The sequence below is a fragment of the Ptychodera flava genome, chromosome 1 (genome assembly GCF_041260155.1).
Source record: "Ptychodera flava strain L36383 chromosome 1, AS_Pfla_20210202, whole genome shotgun sequence".
NCBI lineage: Eukaryota > Metazoa > Hemichordata > Enteropneusta > Ptychoderidae > Ptychodera > Ptychodera flava.
The window spans coordinates 400,631-413,589 of record NC_091928.1 but is presented as its reverse complement, the minus strand read 5'-3'; the positions used below and the strand labels follow the sequence as shown (position 1 = coordinate 413,589).

At 35.5% G+C, this 12,959-nt stretch overlaps 1 protein-coding gene across 7 annotated transcripts in view; it reads right to left on the bottom strand.

Annotated features, from left to right (window-relative positions):
- LOC139144462 (patatin-like phospholipase domain-containing protein 4) overlaps nucleotides 1–12,959 on the bottom strand; it is a 37,574-nt gene that overhangs the window by 12,769 nt on the left and 11,846 nt on the right. For all 7 annotated transcript variants that reach the window (XM_070675424.1, XM_070695037.1, XM_070718569.1 and 4 more), the window contains exon 3: nucleotides 5,955–6,296. In XM_070675424.1, coding sequence (XP_070531525.1) covers nucleotides 5,955–6,296 — 342 coding nt within the window. The remainder of the gene's footprint in view (nucleotides 1–5,954; nucleotides 6,297–12,959) is intronic.

Below are 12,959 nucleotides of genomic sequence, written 5' to 3'. Positions count from 1 at the left end.
GTTGACGACGTCATCCTGTATAGTGACACCTGGGAGGAACACATTAAGCTCATGCGGAAGTTCTTTGAGAGACTGAGTAAAGCAATGTTGACTGTCAACCTTGCCAAATCTGAGTTTGGTTGGGCGAGGGTGACTTACCTCGGACATACTGTAGGACAGGGTGAGGTAAAACCTGTTGATGCCAAAATCAGTGCCATTTCAAGTTTTCCCATACCAAACTGCAAACGACAACTGATGCGCTTTCTCGGTATGGCTGGTTACTACAGAAAATTCTGTCCAAATTTCTCCACAATTACTGAGCCTTTGACTAACTTACTTAAAAAGAAAGTAAAGTTTGTTTGGTCAGAGCAATGCCAACAGGCATTTGATACACTTAAAGCCATACTGCAAAGTGCCCCAGTGTTGTCTGCACCAGATTTCACTTTGCCATTCAAATTAGCTGTAGATGCTAGTGATACGGCTGCTGGTGCTGTTTTATTGCAAGAGGATAGTCATGGTATAGATCATCCTGTTTGCTATTTTTCACGCAAATTTAACAAATCCCAGAGAAACTACTCTACAATTGAAAAAGAGTGTTTATCTTTGATATTAGCTTTACAGCATTTTGAAGTTTATGTTACTTCTTCAAATCAGCCAATAGTGGTTTATATGATCACAACCCTCTTGTTTTTCTGCAGAAATTTAAAGGCAAAAATCAGAGATTGCTAAGATGGAGTTTAATGTTACAGGAGTTTAATCTTGACATTCGACATATCAAAGGCAGAGACAATTTGATTGCAGACTGTCTCTCTCGTATTTAGAGTTTATTGTTGTTCACTTTCAAGAAATTTTACTTTAGAGTAAAACAAAATGTGAGTACTTAAATCCTTTTCAAGATTACATTTGCAAAAGAAAGATTTTTCTTTGAAAATTTTCTTTTTTGAAGAGGGGGTGTGTTATGTAGGTCATTTCCCCCCACACTCATCATGACCTGAGTTCAATTAGTCTAGAACATTCTCAAGGTCACTGCCCTTAATGACCTCACAACCTTGAATTCAATTAGTCATGTTTGGAATGTTCTGGAAAGTTGATTAGTTGTGTAAGAGAGATAATTTTAGAACAGTAATTAGCATGTCAATAAAAGTTCTAGATTGTTCTTATATGCCTTTATAAAAGGGACGTGCTCAGCTTCCAGTCAGACTTTTGGGATCGTGTCTCTTGTGTGTTACTAAACTCCAGCAGTAGTCATTCTCAAGACTTTTCAAGACCTTCACTGCCAACGCTGGATTTATACTGTGAACTTTGTGCAGCTTCAAGCCTGCAAGGACTGTTCATTCATCCAACTGACTGTTACAACTCTGAGACTGGAGCTTTGCCGTCCCAGCTGAGATAAGTAGTCTGTACACTTTTAAAGCTTGTACTCTATCCCTGACTTAGCAATTAGTTTTATTTTCGTAATAAATTTTGTTTAAACTGTAACTGCTGAGTTCACCCTTTTGTTCGTTTTCTCTGCACGTAACAACGTGTCGACAGTGAAATATAGTTGTACATAAGAACTCACCAGAGAGCAACGCATGATATGGAAGACCAGGAAACTTGAAAGTTATAAGGGATTTTTGAATTCCGGCATATGAGAATAATCAAATATTAAAGAAAAAAGATGGAGTCACCATGCTTGATTTTCTAAATTTTCACATTCTTATTCTAAAATAACACAAAAAGTAAAATTTTGAACAGTTAAGACTCTATAAAATGTGTGAATGAATGGAATAATTTATTTTCTACCAAAGTTGGCATTATATTACACCAAAAATTTTAGAATATTTTATGAATATGATTTATAGTGTCTATCGTACCGCTATATACATATATATTAATGCAAGGAAAGGACATGGAGAGGTTTTGGCCGAAATCTAGGGGCGATGGTATATCCAGGCGTTGCCACTACCTTTCCCCGAAGGCCACTCGCAGATTTGAGTGGCCTCAGGGAGGGCTGCCCAGGCTACACGTACTGCCACAGGGGTGGTGTCGCAGCGGTTTGGACAGCGGTACGGGATCCATCATGGGATCCCACCGCATGTCTGGCAACGTGTTACTGGGCACCCACTGCTGGCCCTTGACTGTAACCCCCCCCCCCAAATTATGGCGTGGCCACAGCTACAAGTGGCTGCGGTATGGCAGCCCAGTGTGCCCCCCACCCTCCCGCAGCAAGGTGACCATGCACTGCTCTATGATAATTGACAGTCTGGCAACCTACGTTCATTTACGTTAATCACAAATCAGGCCATGCACTGGGTTCCTGGGGCATCTCTTTCCTTGTTGTGAGTGCCTTCTGCACTGCGTCGAGCACGGCATTTTGATGTAGATCTGGTATGCATCGCTCCTCCATCTGCCAAGCGTCTTGATGAGCCAGTCAGGCATGTTGGCTCTGGCAGCAGTTGTGGCTGCGCCACTGCAAAAACTATGCGTGGCGTACAGCCTAGCATCAACAACATCCCATAGGCGAGCGGCGAATCCTCGAAAAGGGCCTTATTTTAGGAGTTTAATGTACCCACCCTACATACGGCCACATCACACATCATTTGAAAGCTTATTATCTCTACTTCAAGAATATTAACGATGTGGAGCTGCCAATTTAGGGCCTTACCCCCCTAATTTGCATAATTCACACGGGTACCCAATTTTATAAGTGCGATATAAAATTAAATAATTCACTGTTAACTACTGTAAACATACTTTAAAACTATCGAGTGATATATCAAATGAAAGGTATTTACATGTAGAATACGACTTTGATATCAAAAGACATATTTAAATTGATTTCACTGAAATATTTTCATATTTATATTGAAAATAATATTTTCCTCACTTGAATACCAATATTTTAAATATTTTAACACATACAGCTAAAACATACAGCTAAATCATACATCATTTGAAAGCTTATTATCTGTACTACAAGAAAATGGACAATGTTGAGCTGTCAAGTACGGCCATAGCCCCTAATTTGCATAATTTACAAGGGTATCAAATTTGCATACATGCAATATAAAATTACAAATTCATTGTTCACTACTCTAAACATACTTTTAAACTATCGAGTGATATATCAAATGAAAGGTATTTGCATGTAGAATATGAAATGGATATCGAAAGAGATATTTACATTGATTGCGCTGAAATATTTTCATGTTTATATTGAAAAATTATTTTCCCCTTTTGAATAACAATATTATAAATATTTCATCACATACAGCCACATCATACAGCCATATCATATGTCACTTTAAAGCTTATTATCTCTAATTCAAGCAAATTGACAATGTCGAACTATCAAGTAAGGCAGTACCCCTTAAATTTGCATAATTTACACAGGTAAGCAATTTGCATAAATGCAATACAAAATTAGAAAATTCATTAACTATTCTAAACATACTTCTAAACTATCAAGTGCTATATCAAATGAAAAGCATTTGCATTTAAAAAACAAATTGATATCCAAAGAGATATACAAAGTGGTTTTACTGAAATATTTTCATATTTGTAGTGAAAAAGTTATTTTGCCCTTTTGAATAACGGTATTTTAAAATTTTAACAGCAGTATCAATGCAACCACATGCATTATGATGTGCAAAAAGTGAAAGAACACAGAGAACTAACAGCTGAAATGAGGTCTGGAAATGAAAATATTGCTTGTTAATGTATGTTTCAAAACATATGAATAGCTCTTCTTGTCTGCATTATTATCCGATACCGATGTCTTGTTTTTATAGGTCAGAGGGTGTTTCTCCGAACATGTCCTTTGTATGGAGTATAATATACCCATTCACAGCATACGAAAACTGTTTAATGCTACTCAAGTATACCAACATTTTCATGTAATGTTGTAACCAAGGCAATTATATATATATATATATATATATATATATATATATATATATATATATATATATATATATATATATATATATATATATATATATATATATATATATATATATATATATATATATATATATATATATATATTGATTTTAAAAATATATGGTTAATGATTTTAACGCTGACAATTTTTCGTAAAGATGTGTTGGGAAAATATCACCAATTACTATTAAGTCCAAACAAAAAGAATGATCCCCATGAACAACACTATTGTAGTTGTTGAAAAATAACTATGTAGCCGAAACAATGTGTGAGAGTAAGCTGTAGTCAAAGTTATGGCATGATCCATGATCCAAGTCATTCATGGCGATACAGTGTCATGCATTTTCAGTGCATCTAGTAATTCTACAAATTCATCATCCTCTTCTTAAACAGTTTTGTCATGAGTAAAAGGGTTGCCACAGTTTTAGCTGCCTTGTGCATGGAAGATTAATTTGACAGCAGACACAACGGGTGACATGTAATAAGAGAAAGCAAACTTCACACATCGTTCATATCTAATGTTGTTTGATTTTTGTGTATGTTATGTTTGGCTGTTTTGTTTAAAGTGTTGATTTGCCATGGTGAGACGTACCCCTAAGTATCCTGCCCTGAACCCGCACTGGAGTTGAAAGACTACTGTGACACTGCGATCCTTTGATGCTACCTTTCGAGAATAGAGTTGTCTTCATCAGTTGCTTAAAATTCATTTTCGGTTGGTGAAACGTGCGCACTACTTGTCCACGTTGTTTCACTGAAGTTAAGTTTGTTCAAGTAGGGTAAGTAGGGTTAAGTTTGTTCAGGTAAGTGTGGATCATCACATTTGCTAAAAACTGATTCAAAAAATGCATTAAAACCTTCAGCAATTAAAACTGGCAAGTCGTACACAATATCAGAGTGTTTCATTAACTTCGAAACAGAGCCAGACTTTGATTTAGTAGTGACAAACCCCTAGAAGCGTTTGGGATTGTGCGGACGATTCAATCTCTCCTATGTACCCGCAATATCGGATGTTTTTGAGTTTTTAAAATTCTGACCGCAGTTTGAAAAATGTTTCATAGTCTGCTGGATTTCCAAACTTTTTAAATCTACGATGGATATCTGACTTCTCTTTAAGCAGAGCAATCAGATCCACATCAAACCATGGAGGATATCTGCGCCCTCTCAGCTTTATTTTAGGTACACATTCATCTATTGCACTATACAATATGTCGTAAAAACATCAAACACATTGGTCAAGGTCTTCAATGTCAAGCATTGCTGACCATGGTATGCATGACAAAAGTGATTTCAAATTTGTAAAGTCGGCCTTTCTGAAATTGTACATGGCGCTTACCAGTGTACATTTAGCCATAGACACTACAGAAACTTTTGCTACGTATTGCCATCAGTATTGTCAATTTTGTAAAACATTTATACGTATCATCTAAGTTGTATATGACTTGTACTTTTGAAAAAATATTTTTCGATAGGTCACTGTGCTGAGTTTTTGCAATATGATAAAACATAACACGGAATGCACAATTTGCATACTCTCTCATGATTGTCATTTTTTGTGCTCTTCAGCTGGTGCCATTGACCTGGCCAGAATTGAATAAACTCAAGTCAGCTTAGACTGATAAATCCACTGATGCATTTAAAAATGAATCAATTTAAGAACTTGCCCTGGGTATACGGCTCTACAGCCTGCTTGTAAGATGTAGTGTTGAACATCTGCGTGCAGAACTATGCAATACATGTTTATTTTTACTCTGTGTGCATTCCTAATAAATATGCGTCTATATGGCAATATGGGGGACTTGAAAATGTTTGATTATATAGACGGGGGAGGGGGGGGGCACTTGAAAATTTTTGAGGGTATTTAGGGGGATCTGAAAAAAATAAGATTTCACTCACAATTCCTAAAGCCCCCCCCTTTTGTTTTTGAACGCAGCCCAACTGGTTGATAAGCTATAACAATTAACATCACATAACTGTCAATAATAACAAGAAACACAGTTCAAAACTGCAATCTTACAATATGAAAATGAACATACATATGTGCAACAACTTACCTCAATCAGAGCTTCTCTTGTGTTATATGATGACATTACATAAGGGCTACCAAGTCGCCAATATTTTTCTCCAACACTGAAGATTTGTTGTTTTCGTGACATAGATGAAGGATTCAACATCTCTTCTAGAGACGGAGCTCTATAATCAGGTGGTTTTGTTGTTGGTAGTAATTCTGCCATTAGCAGAAGTAGCCTGTTATCACAAATCTTGTGAGCATCAGGGGGTAGTTGCTGTTCAAGCATTTGGCGCAAACTTGCCATTAGATCAAAGTTTGGTGTTAGGGCACCCCTTGGAAGACTTTGAATGTCATGAGTTAACTTGAAGATGTCATCCATGAGTACCTATAAACACACAGACCAAATTAATGTGAAATTTGCCTGATTATTGCTGCTTGCTGTAAACAAACAAAATATAGCCAATGTATTTGAGTCTTACTATGTACTTACCGGTACAAAGTGGAACAACACAGTTTTGATGTGTATCTTTGGGTGAAGTATATATATTGTGAAAATATTGAGGTGCATCAGTGGTGATATAAGCACATTTTGAAAATTCAAACTAGAAAGTCTCTCTAAGATTACCTAAGGAATTCCTGCAATCTTGGTCCACTCCCACAGTCAACTTTTGGACAACCTGGAAGTCAGTGTATGTGTATGCTCCACATTATCTTTTCAATACTCCTTACAGTACATACATCTTAAAAATTGGTTTATTAAAGAGCGGTCAGCTCATTTGAATGAACATGAATACATCAAGTAGAGAAAACATGGGGTCATGATCTGCATGTTCATGTGTTATTGAAGAGACCTGAGGCACAGTTTATTCCATAATTTTACAAATTTATTGTTTGTCAAAGAAACCTGAATGCAACTATGCTTCTGGTACAACTGACAGTAGCTGTGCCATGCAAAGATATAATAATAAAACCAATACAATATATATATCGACTTGTTATCTAGTTTGAAGCCAATTCATGCATAAATTTTACAAAAACATGTGTCATCTCTATCCAATCATGTTATTACAGACAGGACCACATAATTTCATTGCAAATTGAAAATGGACAGCTAAGGTATAAACTATATGCACTAGCTTTAGAAAATGTTGATAATGCAATAAAGTATAAAGACCACAGATATCTGCAATTTTGTTTTTTAGGGAGTTTTTAGCTAATAGCTGATGATGTAATGTTTTTCAAAAATATCTTCTTAATCCAGTGATAAGAACCGCATGGACTGCATCAGTGTTGCTGCCAGGAATTTTAGATCAGGGGACACTGTGTCACCCACTACCATTTATTTTTGGGGACATTTTGTACATTTTGGGGACAACAAGCAGTTGTCAATCAAATTTTGCATTATTTTGTAACACATTAGTTACCGGGACCGCGTCACTATGCTTGAATTTCAGGCAATTGAAGCGTGCCAGTATACCATATCTGCTGCAAATCAGAGCTCAGACGGACTACAGTCAAGCAAAGTATGATATCAAGTGCAGCGTTTTAATTACTTTTAATCATATAGCTAGCTCCGAAAGTATATGTTGTGTAAGCCTCACAATAATTATGCAAAACAAAGATCCTACTACACCCATCACAGTCAACTCACGAGTGTGCCCAAGGTGACCGGCAGTACGCAAGAGTGCGGGACAACGGGTTCCGCTTTGGGGACATTGTCGCAAGGGCGCATCCTGGTGGCAACACTGCTGCATGTTGGTGCAAAATTTAAAAATAGCTTAAAGAATGAAAAACTTTGTCACATACATGATATCAATGATTCATTCAGATATAAATCTCTAAAAATAACTGTCTTTACAGTCAGCTTCTCATAAACAGATACTGTTTGTCAAATGGGTCTTGTAAGTTGTAGAACAGATGTAAGTGTTTTTGATTAACAACCTGACCTTGTTGGATTAAGCAGTACAGATGACACTTTTTGTGAATATACTTATGTTTTTATTTGTAAATGAAATGCTGGTTGCTCACAAGATCTGCATACCACTTCTAGATTCACTCATGGTGATTTCAATGCAACTTTTTTTGTAAAATATGGTATGTTGGCTGCCTTGCCAAGACAATCTGACCAATGTTTACTGAGATTTTCACGGTTTACTCTTTTGTTGCTCATTAGCATTTTATTTGGTAATGTTGGTTTCATTTGAACAAATTCTCATTTACAGTTGAGCATGTATCTACCACAAATACACAGGTAAAATGTGCAGCAGTTCTCAATTTGTTGCAATTTGACCAGGGACTTCAAGAATATCATATCTGGCACATTTTTCAATAACAGGCAAAAGTTTACCAGATCTGTACCCCATAACTTCTTTTAAACACAATAAATAGATATTTCCATGATAATTTTTTTGTAAAACAGTCTGTCAGCTGCACTGATTGATATTACATGTAACAATGACAAACTTCTGTCTTCTAATTCGCTCATATTTAATTAGCCAAATTTCATCAATATTACCTGCTACCTGATGTAATTCCTGAACACAATACTTTAGACCAAAAATACCGTGAAGGACAGTGTGCTCACATTCGGTTTGAATTGGTCCATTCAAGAAATATTTAAACCAGGAAAAACAAGAATGACAAAAGCAAATAAGGTCTCCAACTTAGGTACTGCAGGTCATCTTTAGGAACATGCATATCAACTTCTATAGCAATTGGACAAGCAGATCCTAAATACATAAGCAAATGTCAACAACAAAAAATAGACAGAGAAGGTTTGATAAGAAGAAAAGGTGGGAGTGGGTAAAAAAGTAATGCTACCTCATCAATCTTCTAGACCCTACCCCATCTTGAATATCAAATGTTCCATCCCTTGGTATTACATAACGCCAGATGACAGGAAATATATTTACAACCTTGGGGACTTTTTAATTAGTGCCATGAGTGTTATCATTCTAATGTAAACAGCACTTAAGTTAGTTACAGATGGTGAAATGCCTTCCACTGTGGATGGTGATTAAACCTGGAATTATCCCGGATCCAAATTTCTCATCAGTTCTTGTATGTCTTACATAGAAAAGTTGCAAAAATTGGTCCGCAATGAAAAAGTTCACCTAAGCTTTGTTTTCTGGATCAAATTTTCCAACAAATTGATACCAAGTATGACAAAATTATGTTCACAGCCTTCAAAACTGTCTCACAACATATCCTGGGTTGGTGTAGGTCATTTAAAGTAACAAACTGAGAAAATTGCCTAAAATATACAAATTTGGGGATTTCCCAACACTTTGAGCAGAAAATATATCTAACAACATCCCTCGGGACTTTATACAAAATTACAAAGCTTTTCAAACAAGTAATTTTGAGATCAAGTTTTCTTGACCAAAAGTAACAATATTGTCTTACAAATACAAATTTGTATATTTCAGGACAATTTCCACATATCTAACTATTGTCATCTCTGTACCTCTGTGTACCAAATACAAAAGCTGTCTGTCCAGGTGTTTTAAAAAGAAAATACTGTTTAAGATTTTTTGACCAAAAATGACAAAATTGCTCCAAAATAGTAATTTTCCCAATTTGTCATAATTTCAACAAATTAGAAGCGTAACACCCTCGCAAAGATCCAACCCAAATTTGAGAGCAATTGGGCTGACGGTTTCAGCGAAAAAATTTTTTTACTGAAAATGAAAAAAATCACAAAAAAATTCAGCAAAAATACAAAATTACGGATTTCTTCACAATATTCATAAAACTGTATAAGATTCACCTAAGCTACTTGCACACAAATTTTCAAAGCAATCAAAACAGCGGTTCTTGAGATATTAATTCTTGACCATTTTAACATTTTGTAAGCTCATTTGCATAATTTTGGCAATGCAGACTTCATTTCAACAAAATCCCATCTATAGCCCAGGATGCATTCATACACCAAATACCAAGCTGAAATGTGCAGCGGTTTGCGTGTTTTTGATGTTGACGGACATACTGTACATACATACATACACACATACATACAGACGCCATCGACTTCAGCTGATACGATAAACTCACATTGGTATAACCAAATGTGAGCTAAAAATTGAAAATACCTCAAAAATACATGTACACAAATTTTATGCTCTTCAACAAAAATATCACATACATTGTCCCTCCCAATATATGAACCAAATAACAAATAACTCTCTCAACAAAAGAAATATTGCAGATTAAGGAAAATACTGTCAAGGATAGTGTGCTCACATTTGAATTGGTCCATTCAAGAAATATTTAAACCAGAAAAACAAGAATGACAAAAGCAAATAAGGTCAGTCTGCAACGACAAACAATTATGAAGTCTTTTGGAAAAATTTGATCACTGATGAAAATAGTAAACTAAGAATGTATGCCAAAATAAAACGTAATTTTAGATTAGAACCCTACTTAACACAGTTACAAGGTGAGAAAAGAAAATTACTCACCAAACTTCGCATTAGCAATCATGATCTAGCAATTGAAAAAGGGAGACACACTGTTCCAAAACCCTAATTACTGAAAGATACTGCAATCAGTGTAACACCAACGGTATTGAAGATGAAACACACACTTTTTATTAGTCTGTCAGAAATACAAAGTCCAAAGAAAGAACTTTTTCAGTAAAATCAATTTCCCAAACGACAATACTGAAAATCAGCTTATTTCTCTACTAACAAAACAAGAGTTATCTTTTAATGAACAACTTGCAGATTATATTTTAACTTTATATAAACAAAGAAATACCTAGTCATATTTATTATTAGCTACTATTATTATACTGTAATACTTTATCTTTATTGAAGAAAATTTTAACTTATTTTTGTATCACACTTTTATTGCCACAAATGTGATGTAAATCCTATATTTACAAGCAAGCAATAAAAATATTATCATTATTATCAACTTCTATAACAATAGGACAAGCAGATCCTACAGTTAAAGCGATGAAATTTGTTTCTTTGCTTCGATAAAGTGTGTATGTGCGATGTATGATAGTGAGCATGCATGCGTGAGTGCTTCACGAACTCTACAACGTGTGGAGCGGCCTCAGTCAGAAAAATATAACAACTTAGCCGGCTATTGAACCACTCTTTTTTGGGAGTAGAGATTTAGCCGAGCGGTTCTCTCTGTGGCCTCTCCGCTAGGCTACTGATGCCGTATGTTGTGGGTTCGAACACGATTGAAAGCTAGCCGTTTATACTACATACATAAGCAAATGTCAACAAAAAAATTAGCCAGAGAAGACATGACAAAAAGAAAAGGTTGGAAGAGTGGGAGAAAATAGAGTGGGAAAAAAATGTACAAGGGATCTGGTAAAAAGTAATGCTACCTCATCAATCTTCTAGACCCTACCCCCTCCTGAACATCAAATGTTCCCCCCCCCCCCCCCTGGTTGACCATCTTTACATCTAAGGCCAGATAGCAGGCAATGTATTTACAACCTGGGGGATTTTTTAATTAATGCTATGAGTGCTATCATTCGAATGTAAACAGCACTTAAGTTAGTTACAGATAGTGAAATACCTTCCACTGTGGGTGGGGGGGGGGGGGGGGGGGTGATTACAACATCTGGCATTATCCTGGATCCAAATTTCTCAACAGTTCTTGCATGTCTTACATGGAAAAGTTACAAAAATTGGTCCACAATGACAAAATACACCTCAGCTTTTTCTGGATCACATTTTACAACAAAGTGATACTAAATATGACAAAATTTTGTTCACAGCCTAGCCTGCGAAACTGTCTCACAACATATCCTGGGTTGGTGTAGGTCATTTAAGTTCACAAACTGAGAAAATTACCTAAAATACAAAAATTTGGGGTTTCCCAACCCTCGGGACTTTTGTACCCAATTATAAAGCTATCAGACAAGTAATTTTGAAAACTAGTTTTCTTTACCAATAATGACAAAATTTGTCTATTTCAGGACAACTTTCACAAATCTCACTATTGTCATCCCTGGACATCTGTACACCAAATATAAAAGCTGTCTGTCCAGGGGCTTTAAAAAGAAAATATTTTTTACAATTTTTTGACCAAAAATGACAAAAATTGCCCTACAACAGTAATTTTTCCAATTTTGTCGTAAAATATAACAAATTAGAAGGGTAACACCCCATCCATGGCCAGTAGTAAAGAATTCTGTACATTTTACATTTTTTACATTTATTCATGCACGAATACATTCTTTACATTTAATACATTTTTTCAATGAATGTCAGTACCGAATACGTTGAATTACGGGGCCTTCGTCAGGAGGGCTGATCTGCACTTTTTATATTTTTTACATTTATTCATGCATGAAATACATTCATTCTGGCCTTCGTCGGAAGAGACGATGGGATATCATTTGGAGTTTTGGCTGATCTTGCACAAGATATACATTTTTATATTTAATACATTCTTTACATTTTTTACATTTATTACATGAAAGGTCTGCACGAAATGCATTTTTTACATCTAATACATTTATTAAATGAAAGGTCTGCATGAAATACATTCTTTAAATTTAATACATTTTTTCAATGAATGTCCGTACAAAATAATTGAACCTTCGTCAGGAGGGCCGATCGGACATCATTGGGACTTTGGGTCGGTCTTGCACGAAATACATTTTTTATATTTATTACACGAAAGGTCTGTAAGAAATACATTCTTTACAATTTATACATTTTTTACATGAAAGGACTGAATGAAACACATTCTTTACATTTAATACATTTTTCATTTTCTAATTTTATTACACAAAAGGTCTGCACGAAATACATTCTTTACATTTAATACATTTTTTGCATTTTTTAGATGGAAGGTGTGCACGAAATACATTTTATGATCGGGCCGGGTCAGGATGAGCTTGCACGAAATACATTCTTTACATTTAATACATTCTTTACAATTAAAATTCATTTTAGCTACTATAGACTATAGTCTATAGAAGCTATTGGGATGGGTATCCGTCCGGCGTCCGTCGTCAGTCTGTATGTATGTATGTATGTATGTATGTATGTATGTATGTATGTCCGTTTGTGAGGCG